Source organism: Elephas maximus, chromosome 3, assembly GCF_024166365.1.
Source record: "Elephas maximus indicus isolate mEleMax1 chromosome 3, mEleMax1 primary haplotype, whole genome shotgun sequence".
Classification (NCBI taxonomy): Eukaryota; Metazoa; Chordata; class Mammalia; order Proboscidea; family Elephantidae; genus Elephas; species Elephas maximus.
The window spans coordinates 127021220-127045364 of NC_064821.1; the positions used below are offsets into that span (position 1 = coordinate 127021220).

The 24145-nt window shown below is 37.2% G+C and overlaps 1 protein-coding gene across 1 annotated transcript in view; it reads right to left on the minus strand.

The window, feature by feature from the left end:
• Positions 1-5963: 5963 nt before the first annotated feature.
• Positions 5964-24145, minus strand: part of ADGRL4 (adhesion G protein-coupled receptor L4) — a 131519-nt gene continuing 113337 nt past the window's right edge. The window contains exons 13-15 of the mRNA XM_049879595.1: positions 9007-9098; positions 7750-7918; positions 5964-7382 (exon numbers count right to left, since the gene is read on the minus strand). Of these exons, the coding sequence (XP_049735552.1) occupies positions 7320-7382; positions 7750-7918; positions 9007-9098 (324 nt within the window). The 3' untranslated portion in view covers positions 5964-7319. The remainder of the gene's footprint in view (positions 7383-7749; positions 7919-9006; positions 9099-24145) is intronic.

Sequence of the window (24145 nt, forward strand, 5' to 3'; positions counted from 1 at the left end):
CAAGTATTAATATAGCTCATTTGCTTTTCCCTTTAAAGATATCAGGATTGTGTTTTAAAGGAGCATGATTTCTATCGTTTTATATTAGGCAAGAGCAAATGAAATGACTTCAAAGTGTCCTGAACATAGAATATGAAGTACCTAAATAATGCCAGTGCAAATTTCTCCCTCATGTATGGAAAGCTGAGCATACAAAAATGTCTTTGCTTATATACACTGTGTCTAAAGAGAGATGATATTTTTCAAGTTGTGTTAATAGAATTTATATTTAAATAAAATATATTAATGTACCCTTTGTATAGGAAAACCACTTCAATTTTAACCAAATTGTAGAATATTGGCTTTTTCAGGAGCAGAGTTGTATGCGTAGAGAGGAGTGTGGGGCCTGGTCTACAACCTGATTCCAAAAACATGTCAGCATTTCTAATTCTCCCTGACATCCTGCCAGGCTCCATAATGGACAGCAACAAAATCTGATGTTAGAGGTACTGAATGGGGGAGGTGGACAGTAGGAGGGTAGATTGGGAGTTGGTAGAAAATAAAGTAACACTACGATTTGACTTACAACTACTCATTTCTATTTGTATTGTTTCCTTGCCTGTTTCAGAAAAACAACTCACCGATGGATCAATAATGTGAAAATTGTCATTCTATACAAAAAACCGATATCTTCTTTTTATTAATTTGTTGGATTTTAGTGGTAAATTCCACCATGCATCTATAACAGTTACTGGCACACAACAACTTCACAAGCCATAGCTGTTCATCCAGTAATAGGAGCTATTACTTGTATGCCATTTGCTGTATACATGCACTGTATTAATTATCTTCCGTGTATTAAGTGATTTAGTTCTCACGAGAGCACTATCAGGTAAGTATCATTGTATATCGGGTCAGTGGTGGTTCAGTGCTAGAATTCTCACCTTCCATGTAGTAGGCTGTGTTCAATTCCCAGCCAATGCACCTCATGTGCAGCCACCACATTTCAGCAGAACTTTCAGATTAGGGAGAGAGTCCTGGTGATCTACTTTTGAAAATCAGGCACTAAAGACCCCATAGATCACAATGGTCTGATCTACAACTGGTCCTAGGGATGGCGCGGGAGCAGGCAGGGTTTCATCCCCTTGTGCATGGGGTCGCCATGAGTCTAGGGCTGCCTTGATGACAGCTAACAACAACACCATTTTCTCTCCATGTCACAGATGAGAAACTAAGGCCCAAGCTTACATACCTAGCTAGTAGTAAAAATGGAATTCTCGTCCAGGCAGCCTGACTACAGAGTCTGTGTTCGTATCTACAACACTTATTGCTTCTCTGAAGGTATAGTTCTATGGTTCGAAAAGTGCTTGTTTATTTACACATTCCTTTAGGAGCATCTGAGAAACGGATCTGAGTGGGAAGATGAAACTGGGGAGCATTTAGGTGGTTCTGCAGATGATGTGGTGGCACTTGAGAAACCATAAGCAATGTTGTTTTGAACAATTACTTTCTTCACTCAGGTCACATGTCTTGCAGAAAAGCTTCCTCCACTAGATTGAGTGAAAGATGTAGTTGTTGTGATTGCCAAGTGGGCTGATGTGACAGAACGCTGGAACAGGGCCTTTCTCCAGGAGCCAGGATACATAGAAAACCAGGGGAATTTTAGGGTAATTTGAACAGTCTTTGCAGCCGTGGTAGCACATGCTTGTTTCTTCACAGCAGGCAGCAGTAGCAGGGAGTCTTTTTTAGGGTTCTGTTCTTATCACCTAAAATTTCCAAAGCTTAACTGACTGCCGGGATAATTAATCCCTCTGCATACTGGTGGTTCTTTTTGATACATTAAGGAAAAGAAAGAAAATAATCATTTCCGTGTTGAGCAGCCTGGCCCTTAGAAGCTGCTATATGGCAAATTGCAGCCCAATAGGAAATAAGACCACATTTCTTAGGGACAATTTTGAAAGAAACCTGTTGTTTTTTCCCTTATTTTGGAGTACATAAGATCGTAGTGTACTTTATAGATTTTACTATTTACAATGCCTCAAAGTGAGGGGTTGGAATTAGGATCATAGTACATTGGCTCTGGAAGAGATCATTTGCCTCTAAACTCACCCTGTCATTTTATATTAATCATAACTACCATACAAACCCATGATGTGTAACGTCTAAATGAAATACCAAATAGAGTGTTTTGTATTTTCCGATTGCCTACTGATCTTAATGCTTGCTCAAGCCATCAATCTAAGGTCAACAATTCAAATCCTTTTGATTACATGAAAATGCCCAAGGAGCTTTGTGGATCTCCAATTTAATGTAGTTTTCACTGAATATTTGGAAGAAATAACAAGAAACCTTTAAATCAGTGAAAGGATTATGATGTTTTGGCTTATCCATACGGATCCACATCCATCATAGGGGGAAAAAATAACCGTTGGCTTTTGGTATTTTCAATAAAAAAACAAGTTACATGGTGTCTTGGTTCTCTAGTGCTGCTGTAATAGAAATACCACAAATGGAGGGCTTCAGCAGTTTATTCTCTCAGAGCCTCATAGGCTAAAAGTCCAAATTCAGGGCATCAGTTCCAGGAGAAGGCTTTGTCTCTCTGTCAGCTCTGGAGGAAGGTTCTTGCCATCAATCTTCTCCTGGACTAGGAGCTTCTCTGCCTGGGGTCCCCAGGTCCAAAGAACGCTGTATGCTCCAGATGCTTCTTTCTTGGTGGTATGCTCTCCCTATCTCTCTCTGCTCGCTTCTCTCTTTTATATCTCAAAAGAGATTGGCTTAAGACAAAGCTTCATTAACATAATTGCCTCTAACCCTGCCTCACTAACATCATACAACGCACAGGGAAATCCCACCACCTGACAAACTGTTGGACAATCACACAATACTTGGAATCCTGGCCTAGCCAAGTTGACAGATATTTTGGGGAGATACAATTCAATCCATGACACATGGTGTCTTAGTCATCTAGTGCTGCTATAACAGAAATATCGCAAGTGGATGGCTTTAACAAAGAGGAATTTATTTCTTCACAGTAAAGTAGGCTAAAAGTCCAAATTCAGGGCATCAACTCCAGGGGAAGGCTTTCTCTCTCTGTTGAGCTTTCTCATCAATCTTCCCCGAGACTAGGAGCTTCTCCTCTCAGGGACCCCGGGTCCAAAGGATGTGTTCTGCTCCTGGCACTGTTTCCTTAATGGTGGGAGGTCCCCCCTCTCTGCTAGCTTCCCTTTCCTTTTTATCTCTTGAGAGATAAAAGATGGTACTGGCCACACCCCAGGGAAACTCCTTTTACATGGGATCAGGGATGTGACCTGGGTGGGGGTGTTACAATTCTACCCTAATTCTTTTTAACATAAAATTACAATCACAAAATGGAGGAGAACCACACAATACTGGGAATCATGGCCTAACCATGCCGATACATATTTTGGGGGGACACAATTCAATCCATGACACATGGCATGAGGAACTTTATTACTGAAAAGTACTGAAGTCTTCTATTATTACTTCAATCCAGATTGTAATTTATGACACAGCTGTGCAATTTATGATCCACCCTCACCATGGAATAGTATTCAGCCACTAAAGAGAATGAATGAGCTTTAACTTGCCACATAAGAAGGTAAGAGATACATTTTTATAATGTGGTTATCTCAGTTATCTATTGCCATTATAACAGAAATACCACAGTGGGTGGCTTTAACAAACAGAAATTAATTTTCTCACAGTTTAGGCAGTTAGAAGTCTGAATTCAGGGCACCAGCTCTAGGGGAAGGCTTTCTTTCTCTGCTGGCTCTGGGGGAAGGTCCTTGTCCTTTTTCAGCTTCTGTTCCTTGGCAATCTTCACGTGGCATGGCATCCATCTTCCCTTATCTGTGCTTCTTTGTGTCTGTGCCTAATCTGCTTTTTTATATCTCAGAAGTGGTTGGTTGAAGACACACCCCATACTGATAAGGCCTCATTAACATAACAAAGAAAAGTGTTCTCAAATGGGATTACAGTCACAGCCATAGGGATTAGGATTTACAGCACATTTTTGGGTGGGGATATAATTCAATCCATAACAGTGATCCTATAGTAATGATTTGAATATGATTATATGAATAGGAAGAAAAAATATAGAAAAACATATACCAGGGAGTTAAAATGAATTGCCTGGTTGAGCGTTTGAGTAAGCATAGGAGATAGAAGTAAATGTGTGGGGGAAAGGATAGCCAAGCAAAGAATAAGGAAGAAAAAATCTTCACCTTAAAATATACAATATGCATTTATTTAAAATTGCATGTGCATGTGAAAAACACATGTTAAAAATCTCATGTTAAAATAGCATACTATACTTCCTCCACTTCTAAGAGAACGTAATTGTAAACAAATACTGTCCTTCTATTACACACATTTATAGCTGTGAAACAGTAGAACGAGCTCTGAACTTAGAGGCAGAAAGTTTACAAATGAATTCAACCACTTCCATTTCCTATCTAAGTGCACCTGAGCAAGTTCCTGGGAGCTCATGTTGGGAGCAGAAGGAGCCAGGGCTTTGAGTTTGAGCAATACCTTTGCAATTTTCCAGCTGTGTGACATTAGGCACTTTTCATGCTGAAATACATGGATAACTATAGGGATATTATGAGTTGGAATTGACTAAAAGGCAACAGGTTTGCATATGTTGCTGTGAGGGTTAAATGAGATTAACAACAAAAACAAACCCAACTGCCCCATAGGATTTCCAAGGAGTGGCTGCTGGATTTGAACTGCAACCATTCAGTTAATAGCCAAATGCTTAACCACTGTACCACCAGGGCCCCTTAAATAAGATGGCACAAGTTAACAGTTGAAATCTGTAACAACTCTCAGTAAGAAATCTATTTTTTAAATGACATCTCTAAGTTATTTCTCTCTTATCTGTAATGAGAAACCTAGAAGTTTTCACACTGATGACTTCATGAAGACTCAGTTAAGTGCTATGCTATCTTGTACACTTTGTTAAGTACTATAGTTACAGTGATTGGGAAATTAATAAAGACCAAAATGATCACCAAGGTCTTATATGGGGGGGGGGAGCGGTTGTCTAGAATTTGCATGAGAAGTCATCCCAGGTTTAAAAAAAAATCTTGAAAAAGGGGATGCTCTTTCAAGATCGATACTGAATCCATAATTCCCATTTTCCTCAAAGATTCCATGTTAGGGAAAGTAAGCAATGACGTTGATAGGTAGAAAAGGGGCATATTTTGCTATCATCAAATTAGTATGTAAGGTTTGTTGGTTTTGCCTAGCATACAAATTGTGGAGTATTTAATTACATTGTTGTTGTTAGGTGCAGTCAAGTCAGCCCCCAACTCATGGCAACCGCATGCGCAATGGAAGGAAATGCTGCCTGGTCCTGCACCATTCCCAGGATCAGTCGTGGATCAGATCGTTGCAATCCGTAGGATTTCACTAGCCGATTTTCCTTGCCTTTTCCAATTTCCAGAGGCTACCTGCATTCCTTGGCTCATGGTCTTCTTCATTTTTCAAAGCCAGAAATGGATGATTGAGTCTGTCTCATGCTGCATCACTCTGACAGCCTCCCTCTCTGCCTTCCTTTCTGATTTATGAGGACCCTTGTGATTACATTGGGTCCACATGGGTAGTCCAGGATAATCTCCCCATATCAAGGTCAGCTGATTAGCAACCGTAATTCTCCTTGCCATGTAATCTAACATGCTTACAGGTTCTGGGGATTAGGAAGTGGGTATTTTGGGAGGCCATTTTTCTGCTTACCACAAGTAGTTTCATATCCATTGATTGAATAGATTAGTTTTTTATTATCACATTTCCATTACATTGTACTGTGATGACAATGTTTATAATAGATCGCAGGCTTACCATATACGAGATCAGAAGATGTAATGAAAAGGTGTCATCATGGGTGCTTTAAAAATGTATAAGACATATTGACAGGTAGCTCATCTTTCTTAAGAAAACAACTCAGCAAAGCAGATGTGGGATTGTTTCATTCAGGCAACATTTTATTTGTTAGGGAAAACTTTGACAGACTTCATTTTAACAGCTGGACAAATTAATTTAAAATCAAAACAGTTAGTGTATTGACACACTTAAAGGTAGGTGTAGCACAATTGCATATTTTTGAAATAAAACCACTACTTATAACCTTTTTAATGAGAAGATTTCGGGATAGAGGCTGTACATTTCAGCAGATATGCTTAATTGATAGTAGAAAACCGTCAGAAAATAGCTCCACTGTGAAAAATTCTACAGTTGTCAGTGATTTCTTTGTTATAAACAACATTTCTAAAAGTGTGCTCTCTGAAGAGGAAAGAAAAAAAAAAACAATTTGCTTTATGAATACTTTCATATTTACAAATGATCTTTTAAAAATAGTAAAGAGAAATATTTCAATGTGAACTACAGTATTTCTAAAATTAAAAAATAAAGAATTCAAATATACTAGTCTAATGAGATAGGCTGTAGAATAGACTATTTCAGCTTTATATACATTATTTTTACATTTAGAAGCATGAGTAATGTTCTATCTTGACACACTTTTGTTTTACTGATTAAACATTTGAAGTCATATTCTGTGAAGCAAGCATAGAAACAACACATACTTCATTCTAATGTTAGCTTTAAATGAGAAATGTTTGTTTTTTGATTTGTGGACTTTTCTTTCTTTTAGAATATTCAAAAAGAAAGCAGATATAGTAAATAAAGGTCTAAGTTGTTTTAGCAGAAATTTAACTTAACATCTCACAAAATGGAAAGATGTGTTTATTCAATTCCTTATTTTATCTCCACAATTTCTCATGTAGTTTACAAAAAAAAAAAAAAATTTACTCAAAATACCTCTCATTGTTATAACACCCATTCCCTTTTTACTGTTTTATATTCTGTCCCTTCATTCTCTTATGTTCCACTTTCTGTAACGGAGCTCATTACCAAGGTGGTAGGGGACTAGTTTCAAAGGCAACATGAGTCACAAAAATATCAAGCCAGTGGTTTCCTCCAGGACATTCATATATTTCTTGTGTTAGAAATAAAATCTTTCCTTGGGCACAGTGATATCACTCCTGGGAAACCAATTACTTTCCAAATATCTGCAATACTGTTTCTGACATAACTAGCAATGCCATGTAGGCGAGCATACTGTAGCTATATGGTAAAAACATAACTTAAACTCTTATTATCTACAGCTCCTACCTATAAACAGAAAAACTGATTTAAAATATTTGATTATCTAGTAGTAAATAAGCTGACATTTTGATAAAGTCATTATTATTTGTTAATCATCCACAGCTTGGGTCCTCTAATTTTGTGTGGCTAGAATTACGCATAGTTTTCTGCGCTTATCTTAAACATCCAAAACAACAAGGGACATTTTTGAACAATCTATAATATTCTTCTTGAATCTAGAAAAAAGAAAAAGAGAAAGGAAAAAAATGTAATCACAATAATTACACGGAATTATTTTCAAGTAACATTGAATGGTTATATTTGGTCTTCTAAAGTATTACCCCTATTCTGATTATCTTGGAGGAACATGCCGAAGATTGAATATAAATTACATTTACATTACTAATAGCAAGGTTTTAAAAGCACATTTCTTTATGAACAGCTAGGAGTTCTGATGATTTTTCACATTAAAATGCAGTGCCTTTAGGCAATAAAGGCCTAAGGCATAAACCTACGAGAACGAGAATTTTCTATCACTTTGGGAACTGATGCTATCTGAATATACTATAAAAAATAGGGTTGATCAAAATAAAAATTGCTTACCTTTCTTGATAGAACACATAGGAATAAGAAAAGGAACATTCCTTGGAAGGCATTGCTGACTGTGAAGAGGTAGGCTGTTACCACTGATGCATGCACGACATGGAGAACCCCAAAAATCCATGTGGTGCCCAGAAGGAAAAGGAGAGCAAGGGCTCCCCTTGCACAAGACCTATGACATATTTTGATATGTTTCAGTTAACAGATCCATGTACACTCAACACATCCCCCTTATTTCTAAAATTATGTGGGAAATGAGTTTTTGGTACAACCAAGAAAGCTTTCACAAAGTCCCAGAATGACTTTGAAGCCAGTAGCAAATTGTGCTGCAGTTACATGGGTCAGCCTTTAGGGTATGCTACTGCACCGTGGCAGGGATTTGCTTCCCCAATCAAGGCATCCTTATTAAAATATGTTATTTTTAGAGAAAATCCTTTAATCTTGAATTATTTTTATTTGATACACTGCGGTACATATGCTTTGATTTCAAATCTAATGTTGCAGTAATTCCCAAAGGTAAAACGTGTATCTGTTAGGAAGTATTTTCCCTAAGAAACCTTGAAAAGTATACTATGTGGACTTGGGTCAGCATATGTGCATGACAGCAAAGGAGGCTTCTGCTTTCCCTTCAGGTTTAGTACAGAAGAAAGTGTAGGATACACACACACACACACACACACACACACACACACACACACATATCTTTTGTAATAGCGTTCTTTGAAAATAATTCATGTCAGAACACTGATTTCTTAAAAATTAAAAAATAAAACTCAAAAGCTAACTCCTACATATTTTCAACTGCTTGCCCGTGACTTTTGGTAAAACAATATTCAATTCTGCTCACTGAGAAGACTGTCATAAGAATGAAGCAACTAATGATTATTTTCTCACTCATCCTTAGCCCAATCATTGTTCATTGCAGATGTTTTAGCAGTGTGTCTCAAAAAATGAGTCATTTGCAACTTAATGAAAACCAGCACACTACATGAAACTATGAATGGTGAGGAGTAAAAGAAAGTAATCGATCAAACATTTGCTAAATCCTAACTATACATTTTGCAGAAGGTATTGAAACTACAGGAGCATTCCCAAGCAACACAGTCAGTTGTTTCCAACGTTCCCTATAGTACTTTTAAATATGGTGGAAGAAAATGTGAAAACAATCAATTATAAAACAATATTTCCAAAGATTGCTTGTAGTTTAAGTTATTAATGCTTTTAATTTCTAAAGAAAGCGGTCTTAGAAGGGAAGTTTACCTTATGTTCTCATAGCAGCTGACTTCTGGTTTCAACCCTGCAGTGTGACGGAAAACTTTGTATATGATAAATCCAAAAGCCAAAAGATTAACCTGGGAAAATATTAATTTTGAAGAAGAGATAATTTTCATGGAAAATTCAAAACAAAACAAAACAAACCCGTAGCTGTCAAGTCGATTCCGACTCATAGTGACCCTATAGAACAGACCAGAGCTGCCCCATAGAGTTTCCAAGGAGTGCCTGGTGGATTTGAACTGCTGACCTTCTGGTCAGCAGCCGTAGCTCTTAACCACTGCGCCACCAGGGTTTCCCATGGGAAATTAGACACATATAAAAGAAATAAGCAAATGGTAAAGACTTCAAATAACATAGGAGCCAGAATATTATGACATTTTAATGCACATTACAAAGTACAAACCCTCTGGTAGATCTGGGCAAACAAATCTGTGAAATATCACTGCAAATGATTGTTAGTACAATTTTCCTGATTGTGTTAAACAACCTGTTCTAAAAACCTCTTCAAATATTACAATCACACCTACGTATTGATGAGCATCATCTGCTGCCAGTGATGTGATTAATATGCACATTGAGATAAATTTTAGTTTGAAAAGCTTTAGAAACACTTGAGAAAGAAAATTTGGTTCACTTAATTGTATAGTTTCCCTTGAGGAGAACTGATAATTCTATCAACCCTTTAAAAATTCAAACTATACAAGAGAATTGAAAGAAAGCTAGAAAACAATAAGACCCACAATTTCTGTCGCTATAAAATACTTTAATATACTTTCTTTGGTATGGTCTTCCAGGCATCTCAGCTAATATTTATGTTGAGATTGTCTTTCCCTAGACTTCACCTTAGAAACTTCCTAAATGTTAACCAGTGAAATAAATGTGGTCGAAGGTATATAAATTTTATTAACATTTATTATTCTATTATTTGTATTTCATCCTATGGGCTAAATAGAATACGCAGAATTTTTACCCCTTTTAAAGTAACTGCTTTATGACAATTTCTCTATTCTTTTTAATGGTTCTTTAAGTAAAAGTTCATAATTCAAGTCAGTTTCTCATACGAAAACTTATAACAAGTTTTTTGACCCTAGTTGCTCTCCCTACAATGTGACAGCACACTCCTTCTCTCTACCCTGTATTTTCAGTGTCCATTCAACCAGCTCCTGTCCCCCTCTGCCTTCTCATCATGCCTCCAGACAAGAACTGCCCACGTAGTCTCATGTGTCTATTGGAGCCAAGAAGCACACTCCTCAACAGTAACATTTTATGTCTAATAGTCCAGTCTAATCTTTGTCTGAAGAGTTGGCTTCGAGAATGGTTTTAGTTTTGGGCCAACAAGGAGTCTGGGGGCCATGACCTCTGGGGTCCCTGCAGTCTCAGACCATTTAGTTTGGTCCTTCTACTAGAATTTGAGGTCTGCATCCCACTTTTCTCCTGCTCCATCAGGGATTCTGTTGTGTTCCCCGTCAGGACAGTCATTGGTGGTAGCCAAACACCATCTAGTTCTTCTGCTCTCAGGCTGATGGAGTCACTGGTTTATGTGGTCCTTCTATTTCTTGGGCTCATATTTTACTAGCATCTTTGGTGTTCTTCATTCTCCTTTGCTCTCTATTCTTTTTGTATTTTTTGGAAACCTTCAAAGTCATATTTGCAATGTCAGATGACTGCCTGAAGGGTATATTTTAAATATGCATCTATTCTAATATGAACATGCTAATAACTTCAAATATTAAATATTACAGAAATAATTGGAAGGTAAATCTTTTATTGAATGTTTTATTAATTAAACAGATTTTTCAAAAGCCATCTTATGATGACAATAGCAAAATATAATAATTTTCAGCTAATTCTTATAATTCAAAAGCTAATAGTCATAGAAAATTTTTTTCTTTTTCTATAGTCTAAGGAACTTTATATAACTTCTCAAAGTGAAATTTACTAATTACTATTATAAAAGCAGACTAAAATAATGGCTCAGACAATTTCATATTGTTATTTCTCTATAGAGAGGGGCTTGAGAGAAACTCCTGGAGGAATAAGGGGTCTCATCTCTTCTTCCTGCTTCCAAAAGTCCTTTATTTCTAATAATGTGATTAATTAACTCCACTTACAATAATGCTTCTACAGGAAGAAAAGTCTTCAACAATTGCAGGAGAAAAAGTATATTTAAATTGATTTAGTTGACAATTTCACCCTATTCAATGCTCAGTTAAAATGATAATTTAATAAAATTTAATTTTATAAATAACCTTTAACGCTTATGAAAGAGTCATACTTATTTTCTAGGTTTTAATAGCTATAGCTTCCTTATGTAAATTTGGAAACTACAGTTGTCTTTAATTTTATAAATAAAGGCATATATATGTGTTTTAAATAATAACAAATATTAACATTTGATTAGTACCAATAATATATGCAAACCATTCTTGATTTGAAAAATCTTCAAAGAATTTGTATGAGGTAATTAAATTGAACTTGGTATTTCAACAAATGAAGAGTTATAGAACAAAGTAACACTCCCTAGATCAATAATTTTCCATGTAAATGAGTAACCTATAATAACAACTAAGTAAAGTTTTTTAAGCTTTTGTTTTCTGTAAGACTGAGGTTTGCTCTTGCTGTTATGGTTTCTCCGACGAGCGTATACACGCCGGGCATGCTCCGCTACATCATACGCTAAAACAGTCAGGAGGAGAAATGGAACATTCCCTAGACGTGATCCAGATCTGGAAAGCACATTTTTCTGTACAAAAGAGAAAATGTTTACAGACTTATAAAAACCAGGTGCTGCTGGGCAAGAGGGAGACTAATTCTTATTCCATAAACTCCTATTTTCCCAAATATAACAGAAAACAGATGAAACCATTTTTATCAGAATATGTTACGGTTTTATGTAACAACAACAACAACAGCATCACAAATATGCTGACTATATTATCCATAGTCATGGATACTAATACAAATATATGGAAATTTTATTGTCATTTATTCTAAACATTTTATAAAAAGTCTAGTGTCTGGTACAGTGGTGAGGGCTCGGAATTTATTAGTGAACAAAACAGACATGGTCCTTTATTCTCATAGTCTATTAAGGAAATAGATATTAAGCAAATATTCATACAAATACATACACATCCTTAAACTGTGATGAACTGACAAATTTAGACTGTTAGGAGAGAAAAATCGGGGCAGATTGGAATCAAGTTTCAGGAAGAATCTCTTAGAATTTACCATTTAAACCAGGACCTGATGTATTTTAATGCCTTAGCAGGTCAAAGAACTAGAGGAGAAAGGCATGTCAGGAAGGGAAAAAGCATAGAAAAAACAGTTTTCACCCCTGAGGGGGTTGAGAACATTGTACGTGTTCAAGGAATTGATAAAAGAGGGATAGAATGTAGTGAACAAAGGAAAGAACAGCATGAGATGAGTTTGCTAAAGTAGACAGGAACAAATACAACTTAGATTTTATCTTGTCAAAAAAATTGTATATTCTTTCATTTAAGAATCGCTTAAACACTACAAGCTTTGTCTTCGAGGGCACACAATATAAAGGAGATGACCAGATGACCGGTCAACAAGCAAATACAACAAAATTCGGTAAATACCATACAGTTTTTTGCATAGCGTGGTAAAAGAAAAGATAATCACACCCTAAAATATGATGTCTAAACCAACCTAAAATGATCATTAGGTACAAAGCAGGACAACACAAAGAAAATAAGTGATTATCTTGGATCTCAGCCCTTGGACTTATCCATGTACACTTACTTCCTAGGTGATCAGACTCCATGGCTCAAAATGTTAGCTTTTATCCCTATCTGACTTCCGTACTTGCAAGTCATAGATATCTTGAGTTGAAAATGTTAACCCAAACTGCTATTCTTCCCCAAAATTACCTATTTTTGCTGCAACCTTTCCCATTTGAAAAATACATATAGATATATGTATCCCTCTAGCTTCTCAGGCTTATTCAACAGTGAACCTTATCACCTCTACTTTCAAAACATATCCAGAATGACCACCACTTACTGGCTTCACAGCTACACCATCATGCCTTCCCTGCATTACTTCAGTAGCTTTCTACTAGATGTCTCTGCTTTCATTCTTGTCCTCTTACTGTCTCTTCTCATCTCAGTAGCCAGGTAGATCCTTTTAAAATGTTATGTCAGACGATTTCTCTATTCAGAACCCACCAATGGCTTCCTATCTGTGATGGCTAATTTTATGCATCAACTTGGTGCCCAGTTGTTTGATCAAACATGAGTCTAGATGCTGTTATAAGGTAGTTACATATTATAAAATCAGTTGGCAGATTACCCTCCATAATGTGGGTGAGCCTCATGCAATCAGCTGAAAGCATTAACAGCAACATGGAGACTACAAACAGACATTTTGCCAGGATTCCTGCACTCTTTACTCTTCCAGCCACCTGACTTGTGATTCTTGGGTCATAAGACTATAGGAATCTCCAGTCTGTTGCCTGACCTATGGATTTGGAACTTATCAGCCACTCACAATTATGTGAGCCAATTCCTTAAAACAAATCTCAATCTCTTTCTATCTCTCCATATACAAACACAGAAACAAACAAATCAGTTGCCATTGAGTCAATTCTTCCTCATGGCAACCCCACGTGTTTCAGAGCAGAACTGTGCTCCACAGGGTTTTCATGGCTGTGACCTTTTGGAAGTAGATTGTCAGACCTTTCTTCCGAGGCTCCTTTGGGTGGGTTTCTATTGCTAACCTTTCAATAAGTAGCCAAGGGCTTAACCGTTTGTGTCACCAGGGCATAGTGGGGTATGCCCATATCTATGTCTCTCTGTATATAATGCATACACACACACACATACAAACCAAAAGAAAAACATCAAGTCATTCCAACTTATAGCAACTTTTTTTTTTAATAGGATAGAATAGAACTTCCCCATAGGGTTTCCAAGGAGCAGATGATGGATTTGAACCGCCAACCTTTTGGTTAGCAGCCAAGTTCCTAACCACTGCACCACCAGGGCTCCCCCCATATGTATATGTGTGTATATATATATATATATACACACACACACATACACACACATTTATAGCAGAGTCCCTGGGTGGTGCAAATGGTTAACGGTTAACTGTTAACCGAAAGGTTGGAGGTTCAAGTCCTCTCGGAGGCACCTTGGAAGAAAGGCCTGGTTATGTACTTCTGAAAAATCAGCTACTGAAAACCCCCTGGAGCACAGATTTATTCTGACACACATAGAGTCACTATGAGCAGGTTTCAACTTGATGGAAGCTGGTGTTTCTTTTTATATATATAGCTATGGTTTGAACTTACCCTGCGGCACCATGAAAGAAAGCCTGGTGATCTGCTTCCATAAAGATTAACAAAAAAAAAACCCAAACGTGTTACCGTTGAGTTGATTCCAACTCAATGGTGGCCTCATGTGTTACAGAGCAGAACTGCTCCATAGGTTTTTCTTGACTGCAATCTTTATGGCAGCACATCATCAGGCCTTTCTTTTGCAGTGCCACTGGGGAGGTTCAAACTACCAACCTTTAGATTGGTAATCAAAAGCAAATGGTTTGTGGTACCCAGGGACACTTCTAGAAATACTGCAGCCAAGAAAATCCTACAAAACAGTTCCATTGTGTAACACATGGGATAGCCATGAGTCAGAGCCCTGGTGGTACATTCAGCTGGTACCCAAAAGGCCGGCAGTTTGGATCCACCAGCAGCTCCTTGGAAACCCTACGGGGTGGTTCTACTCCATCCTATAGGGACGCCTATGAGTAGGAATCAACTCAATGGCAATGAGTCTGGTTAGATATATATATAAATTCCTTACCGAAGAGGACCCTGACACCATCTCACTCAGAGTTAAAGTCAAAGATCTAACCAGGCCTCTAAGACCTGAAATGATTATGGCCCTCACTCTACTTCTTCCCTCAACTCTTACTTCTCTGTCCTTTGATCAGGTTGCTCTACTCACTTTGGATTGGTGGCTGTTCCTCCAGCACACCAAGCTTGCCTTAGAGTGGTTGCATTTGCTAAACTCCTTCATATTCCTGTGGCTCACTCCTCACCATCTCTGTTTAAATGTCACCTTATCCATAGATTTTATCCCAGTGTACTTGTTAAAAAATTGAAAATCAAATGATAAAATCAGAACTGAGCTCATTTCTGTGAAAACTGTACAGAACAATGGGTATTATTTACCGTTTGGACAATGCAAACTCTGTTTTCCATCATGTTCTTCCCTCGTCTTAGTCACTATAAAACTCAGAGCCAAATCCAATGTCCTAATATTCAGGAAATTTGGGGTAACTGTCAAAACTTACATTTGCTCTTTTGCCTGCGATCTCTCTTTATCCATAAATGTATAAGCTACTTTAAATCCTTTTTCTAACAAGCAGAGAAGAAACCATAAATAAAGAATCAGTATCACCTAAAGGCATCTGAAGGCATGCGACTTTATGTACTTAGAGGTGGAAATTAAGTAGAAACTATGCACTTTACATGGTCTGGAAAAGTACCTTTTGGGAGGAAATGCGTTTTATGAAATAAGTATGATGGGTCTGAGATGACATAAAAAACAACTGCTCAAACAACATAATATAGAATTCAAAAGCATTTCTGATAATAAGACACATTTTGCAATTAACCAGATGTAAGAGCTTCGAAGATGGAGACTTCCTGCATTTTGGTTTGAATAGTTGAAAAGCTGCCATTAGCACTGCGCTTACATGGCAATAGCTGGCTACATTAAGATCACTGATGAGTGATTCTTTAAGATGTAAGAAATATCATTGATATTAAACTTAAGAAAGTGGTGCTTTTAAAATGATTCGCTTTTACTTGTTAATGTCGACCTAATGTATGTTTGTTTTATCAGCTGCAGTTGCATTATCACCCATTGATCTCTGAATCTAAGTGTCACAAAATGCACAGGAGCTAATTAATGACTTGTGAACGAACAAAGTCATTCACTATCATTTTGTCTCATTAATTTCTTTCTTTTTTTTTTTTTTTTTTAACAGTTTTAGGTTGTCAGTCAGAAGACTTCATTATGCTTTCTAGGAACACACAAGCCAAGGACATTCCATGGCAAACATAAGAACTCTGAAATTTACTGCTACACTTTGGACTGCAGAAAAGAACAAATATAGCTGGGAAGAAAAAAATTATTCAAAGTCATTAAAACTTAACCCTTCGAAGAAAGTAACATTTTAAATTTAAAATCACTTTGCTTTATCTTAGTGATATTGATAAATACAAAGATCTGTTTCTGAACTACATTGATACACACAGTTACTTCAGAGTTTAGTAGGCATGCTCTGTTTGACACAGTATATTACAGCTTTTTAAGTGCCTTTTTTTTTTTTAACAAGGAAAATTAAAGAGATGAGTTTGGGACAGAGCAGAAGCTAATTCTGGAAGCTTTAGTCCTACAGGTATATTCCATCCAAGGGCTTCAAATCCAGGCTTTAAAACAAAGCATCCAAATCTGTCATTTTTCCTTTCTTAGTCTTTTTCTCAATAATTGATGAGGCATCTATATGCTGATGTCAGATCTCACCAAAAAAGAATGAGAAATTTTCTCTTACTGTGCTTTTAGACTCACGCTTTAATTTTTCATATATAGCAAACAGAATCTGGTTCATCTAGGAATGTGTCACGATCACAACTCTGCTATGTCCTTCCAAATGGCTTCATTACCTTTGAATTAACTGGTCTAGGACAGACCTGCTTCTGCCCTGAACAAAGGGAAGGTTTCTACTGGTCTACTGAGGGGCCGTATAAAAACGATTTGTTTGTAACCTTTGGACCACTGCAGAAATGGCTAAGTAGTCATCAGTGTAAGCTTCAAATTAAAAATGTATACTCTGTTAATCGTACAAAATTGTCTATGAGCTAGATAGGAATCAAGTAGTCAAGAGCTTCTCTTCTGTCTACCCTTTTATTATTTCCAGTTGGAATCATCACTTTGTCTTAGTTACGATGTTAGCCATACATATTATCAGAACCATTATGGTGTGTGGTAAGCAGAATAATGCTCCCCCTCCAAAACTCATGTCCATACCATAGTCCCTGGAGTTCGTGAATATGCTAAAAGAAACTGCAGATAGAATTAAGGCTATGGACTTTAAAATACAGAGATTATCCTGGATTATTCAGGTGGGCTCAGTATAATCGCATGAACCCTTACAAATGGAAAAGGCAGGCAAGGGAAATGCAGCAGAGAAATATGGCAGAAGAGAAAGTAGGAGAGACATGGCAAAAATGGAGATAGATTTGAAACATGAGAGAACTCCACAAGCTGCTACTGGCTTGGAAGACAAAGGCGCCTCGAGCCAGGGAATGTGGGTGGCCTCTACATACTAAGACCTATCCCTAGCCAACAGTCGAGAAACAAATGAGCACCTCAGTCCTACCAGCGCTTGGAACTGAATTCTGCCAACAACTTGAATGAACCTGGAAGTGAATTCTCCTCCAGGGCCTCCAGAATGGCCAGCCTTTAAACAGAGGAACCACCTGGGCCTGCCTGAACTTATGGTCTGCTGAACTGTGAGATAATAATGGTGTGTTGTTTTAAGCTGCTAAATATGTGGTAATTTGTTATGCTAGTAATATAAAACCAACCCAAGGTGAAAAAGCTTGTAAATTAATATAGACTTATATGTATAAATCAACCAATGAAATGAAATACCCTACAATTACTGTGTTTTCTATTTTTATTTAAAATATAAGTTTAAAATCTCATTTAAAATAAATTCTAATTTATTATTAAATCATGTCTATTATTGGTGTTCTAGTACTTGGTCAGTAGGCAATTATATAAAAAATATTTATTTATTATTTGTGGATGCTGCTCCTCTGTTTCTTAAAATAAAAAGATTAAGATAAATTATAACTAGTAAATGACTTCCTGGAAATAAATTCAGTTTGTATTTTCAAGTATCTTTTACTTTTTGTTTTTTTAATCTATAATACCTACTTTTGAGTGGTACCTCACATAGGATTGCCAGATTTATCAAATAAAATACAGGATGCCCAGTTAAATTTGAATTTTAGATAAACTCGATCACGTTTTAGTATAAGCACACCCCATGCAATATTTGGGGCACACTTATACTAAAAAAAAAAAAAAAATTATTATTGTTTATCTGAAATTTCAATTAACTGGGCATCCTGTATTTTATATGGCAACCCTAACTTCATGGCTTTCAAAATTATTTTCATGTTTCAGCTGTCTTATAATCGGAGCACACAAGCTTCTCAGTGGGAAAGCCCTGAGGACGGCATTCTCTCTCTATATACTGATTTATCACTGTATGAAAGGAAATCTCAAAGGAAGAGGAGGGAAATTTTAAGATGCTGAAAAACCATTGTGGAATCTGAAGAAGTGTGGATGTACTGAGACTAACAACCCATTGCTGTTGAGTTGATTTGGACTCATAGCGACCCTATAGGACAGAGTACAGCTGCCCCATAGGGTTTCCTAGGCTGTAAATCTTTGTGGAAGCAGACTGCCACATCTTTCTCCCATAGAATGGCTGGTGGGTTTGAACTGCTGACCTTTTGGTTAGCAGCCAAGTGCTTAATCACTGCACAACTAGGGTTCCTGCTGAGATATAAAAGGCCCTAAATAATAAAAGGCCCTAGCTGAGTGGTGTCTGGGGTCTTAAATGTTAGCAAGCAGCCATCTAAGATGCATTGACTGGTCTCAAACCAGCTGGTGCAAAGGAGAATGAAGAACACCAAAGTCACAAGGTAAATCTGAGCCCAAGAGAAAGAAAGGGCCACATAAACCAGAGACTCCATGAACCTGAGACTGGAAGAACTAGATGGTACCTAGCTACTACTGATGACTGCCCTGACAGGGAACACAATAGGGAATCCCTGATGGAGCAGGAGAAAAGCGGGATGCAGACCTCAAATTCTAGTAAAAAGACCAGACTTAATGACCTGACTGAGACTGGAGGGACCCCAGAAGTCATGGCGCCTGGACCCTCTGTTACCCCAAGACTAGAAACATTCCTGAAGCCAACTCTTCAGACAGGGATTGGATTGCACTAAAAGACAGAAAATGATACTGGTGAGGAGTGAGTTTCTTGGCTCAAGTAGACACAAGAGACTAGGTGGGCAGCTCCTGTCTGGAAGCTAGATGAGAAGGCAGAGGGGGATAGGAGCTGGTTGAATGGACACGGGGAATACCAGGTGGAGAGGAGGAGTGTGCTGTCATATTACGGGGAGAGCAGCTAGAGGTACATAGCAAGGTGTGTATAAATTCTTGTGAACTTTCACTTAAAGCCCAATAAATTAAAAAAAAAAAAATAAAAGGCCCTAAAAGTTTATAGTGGATGAAAGTGCAAATAAAAAGTTTGGGCTCAGTAAAGTGCACATCCAAGCTTGGATGAACTCCTCCTCTTGGAAAGCCCTTAGTGTGAATGGTGTGGTTGTGTCAGGAGGCAGTGGGTTGGGCTGGCACCTGTTAAAAATCTTTTATTTAATTAATGATTAGAAATAAAATATCCAAGGCTTAAGACAGAAATTACGAGGCTGTAGCGACTTATTTCCAAAATTGTGGAGAAGATAGAAAACTTTTTTCCACATAAACCTACAAGATACTAATAGAAAGTGTCTTTCTCCCAACACGACTAGTGTTCATCCTATCACCAGCTAAGCCCAGGATTTAGCAGCCTTGGAATAGCTACAGAGCTAAGAGATATCCTCTGTTGAGGTTACCAGCACCAAGCTCAGGAGGGAGTAGACCACAGAGAAATGGGAGTGAAGCCTATGATTGTGTGAAAAAATATGTAAAATCTGCAACCAAAAAAGTTTACAGACCACTGCCTTATATGATGTTACAGTTTCAAAAAAGCAACAGATGCATGTTTAAAATAAATAGAATAAACAAACTCTAGAGCCACACTTCATGGATTCATATTCAGTTCTGGCACTTCCTATATGTATGACCTTGGACAATTTATTTAAGTCTTTGTATTTTGCTTTCTTTATGCATGAAATATAAATAATATTAGTACTTATCTCTTAGTTTTTTTGTGTTTATGTGCTAAACTATATAATTAATGTAAACTACTTAAAATTTTTTTTTTTTTTTTTTTACTTAGGTGCCCTGTAAAAGTGCCATGCTCAACAAATGTTAATTATAATCATTAATGGTTATCACATTCATATGAAAATCTTTTCTTCCAAATTCTCTCAAATATATGAAGAGCCTAGCAATAAATATAATATGCATTGATTCAGCAATTAGATAAGCAACATTTTGTGATATAATTTTACCAGAAATGTAAACAGCTTATGTGTATATTTTGTTGTTGTTTGGTGCCATCCAGTCAAAACACTGCCTGGTCCTGTGCCATCCTCACAATCGTTATGCTTGAGCCCATTCTTGCAGCCACTATGTCAACCTATCTCGTTGAGGGTCTTCCTCTCTTTCATTGATTCTCTACTTTACTAAGCATGATGTCCTTCTCCAGGGACTGATCCCTCTTGGTAACACATCCAAAGTATGTGAGGCAAAGTCTTACCATCCTCCTTTCTAAGGAACATTCTGACTGTACTTCTGCCCAGACAGATTTGTTCATTTTTCTGGCAGTCCACGGTATATTCAATATTCTTCACCAACACTATAATCCAAAGACATTGATTATTCTTTGGTCTTCCTTATTGTCCAACTTTCCCATGCATATGAGACAACTGAAAATACCATGGTTTGGGGCAGCTGGACCTTAGTTTTCAAAGTAACATCTTTGCTTTTTAATACTTTAAAGAGGTTTTTTGAAGCAGATTTGTCCAATGCAGTACATCGTTTGATTTCTAGACTGCTACTTCCATGAATGTTAATTGTGGATCCAATTAAAATGAAATCCTTGACACCTTCAATATTTTCTCCATTTATCATGATGTTGCTTATTGGTCCAGTTGTGAGGATTTTTGTTTCTTTATGTTGAGGTATAATCCATACTGAAGACTGTAGTCCTTGATTTTCATCAGTAAGTGCTTCAAGTCCTCTTCACTTTCAGCAAGCAAGGTTGTTTCATCTACATACCACAGGTTATTAATGAGTCTTCCTTCAATCTTGATGCACTGTTCTTCTTCATATAGTCCATCTTCTCAGATTATTTGCTCAGCATATAGATTGAATAAGTATGGTGAAAGGATACAATCCTGACTCACACTTCTCCTGATTTTAAACCAAGAAGTATCCCCTTGTTCTGTGGGAATGACTGCCTCTTGGTCTATGTACAGGTTCCTCTTGAGCACAATTAAGTGTTCTGAAAGCACCCCTCTTTGCATGCTATCCATAATTCGATGTGATTCACAGTCAAATGCCTTTGCATAGTCAATAAAACACAAGTAAATATCTTTCTGGTGTTCTCTGCTTTCAAACAAGACCCACCTGACATTAGCAATGTAATCCCTCGTTCCACGTCCTCTTTTGCATCAGGCTTGAATTTCTGGCAGTTCTCTGTTAATGTAGTGCTGCAACAGCTTTTGAAAGATATTCAGCAAACTTTTATTTGTGTGTGATATTATGATTAAAAAAAACCCAGTGCCCTCGAGTCAATTCCGACTCATAGCGACCCTATAGGACGGAGTAGAACTGCCCCATTATGATATTGTTCAGTAATTTCCACATTCTACAGGGTCAACTTTCTTTAGAATGAGTACAAATATGGATCTCTTCCAGTCGGTTGGCCAGGTAGTTGTCTTCCAAATTTCTTGGCATGGACCAGTGAGTGCCTCCAGCACTGCACTGGTTTGTTGAAACATCTCAGTTGGTATTCTGTCAATTCCTAGAGCCTTGTTTTTCTCCAATGCCTTCAATGCGGCTTGGACTTCTTCCTTCAATACCATCAAGTCTTCATCATATGCTATTTCCTGAAATGGTTGATGGTTGACCAACTCTTTTTGGTACGGTGACTCTGTGTATTCCTTTCATCTTCTTATGATACTTCCTTCGTTGTTCAATATTTTGACCACAAAAAAAAAAAAAAAAACCTGTTGACATTGAGTTAATTCTGACTTACAGCAACCCTACAGGACAGAGTAAAACTGCCCCATAAAGGGCTTCCAATGAGTGGCTGGTGAATTCAAACTACTGACCTTTTGGTTAGCAGCCGAGCCTTAACCATTGTGTCACCAGAGCTCCAGTATTGCAACTGGAGGCTTGAATTTTTTCTTCAGCTCTTTCACCTTGAGAAATACCAAGGGTGTTCTTCCCTTTTGGTTTTCTAACTCCAGATCTTTCCACATTTCTTTATAATACTTTACTTTGTTTCCCTGAGCTGCCATTTGAAATCTGTTCAGCTCTTTTACTTCATCATTTCTCCATTTGCTTTAGTGACTCTACATTCAAAAGCAAGTTTCAGAGTCTCTTCTGACATCCATTTTGGGCTTTTCTTTCTTTGTAGTCTTTTTAATGATCTGCTTTCTTCAACTATGATGTTATTGATGTCATCCCACAACTCTTCTGGTCTTCAGTCATTAGTGTTCGATGGATCAAATCTATTTTTCAGATGGTCTTTAAATTCAGCTGGGATATACTTAAGGTCGTACATTTGCTCTTGTGAACTTGTTTTCATTCTTCAGCTTTAATTTGAATTTGCATAGAGCAATTTATGGTTTGTTTGGCAGTCAGCCCCTGGCTTTGTACTGACTGATGATATTGAGCTTCTCCATCATCTCTTTTCACAGATGTAGTCAATTTCATTCCTGTGTATTCCACCTGGCAAGGTCCACGTGTATAGTTGCCATTTATGTTGTGGCAAAAAGGTATTTGTAATGGTGAACATATATATATATATACACACATACATATATATACACAGAAGGACATCATGCTTGGCAAAGTACAGGGTCAGTGGAAAAAAGGAAGACCCTCAACAAGGTGGACTGACACAGTGGCTGCAACAATGAGCGCAAGCATAACGATTTTAAGGATGGCGCAGGACTGGGCAGTGTTTCGTTCTGTTCTGCACAGGGTCACTATGAGTCGGAACCAACTCGACGGCACCTAACAACAACAACAAATACACTGAAAAAGAAAAACATTGCCTTCGAGTTGATTTTGACTCATAGCAATTCTATAGGACAGGGTAGAACTGCCCCATAGGGTTTCCAAGGCCCAAAATCTTTACAGCGAACTGCCACATCTTACTCTTGTGGAGTGGCTGGTGGCTTACACGCTGTGCCACCATAGCCCTCTTTCTCTCTCTCTCTCTATATATATTAGCCTTTATTTTAGATGTTTCACTTTTAGGACTGTCTTCAAAATTACGTAAGCAAAATAAATACTGAAAAGATGTAATTCAAGAGTAAGCCAGGCATTTATCATTCATATAAATGATTTCCCATTTTTGTTGAAACCTTTCTAGGATAAAATTGTAATTTTCAGGTCAAAAATCTTCAAGAAGTACATCTAAAAGAAAGCTATTTATATACTGCAGTTTATAAATGGAATTACCAGATATGTTCAGTATAAGAAACATTCTTAATGAATCCAATATGATGTTCTGGGATATTTTATGGCGGAGTATAGTTATCTGTTGTTACTTCACTCTAGTATAGAACAGAGGTCAGCAAACTTTTTCTATAAAGGACCAGAAAGCAAATAATTTAGGATTTTGGGGGCAATATGGTCTCCATTGCAACTACTCAACTTTCCATAGCATTGAAACAGTGTAGCTGTATTCCAATAAAACTTTATTTATAAAAGTAGGTGGCAGGTCATTGCTAACTTTTGGTCTAGAATCCAAGGTACATAAAGGTAAGGACTTTTTTTCTGTTTCGTTCTCAAATAAACATGCCTAGAACAATGTCTAGCATTTAAACAAAAAAGCAATAAACACGTGTTGAGTGAATAAAAAGATACACGATGGATTGTACAGACCTAAACCCCAGGCATCTTTAATAGCTTATATGAGGGAAAATTCAACCATTTAATTTGTCTAAATTTTTTTTTTAATTAACTATATTTTAATTTTGTCTTACAGCTTACAGATAGGTAAAACAATATCACATTAGAAATAGATTACTGGTAGATACAACAATAGAAACTGAGAGGTATACATTATAAATTATCAAAAGGTAATGACTCTCTTAAGGACA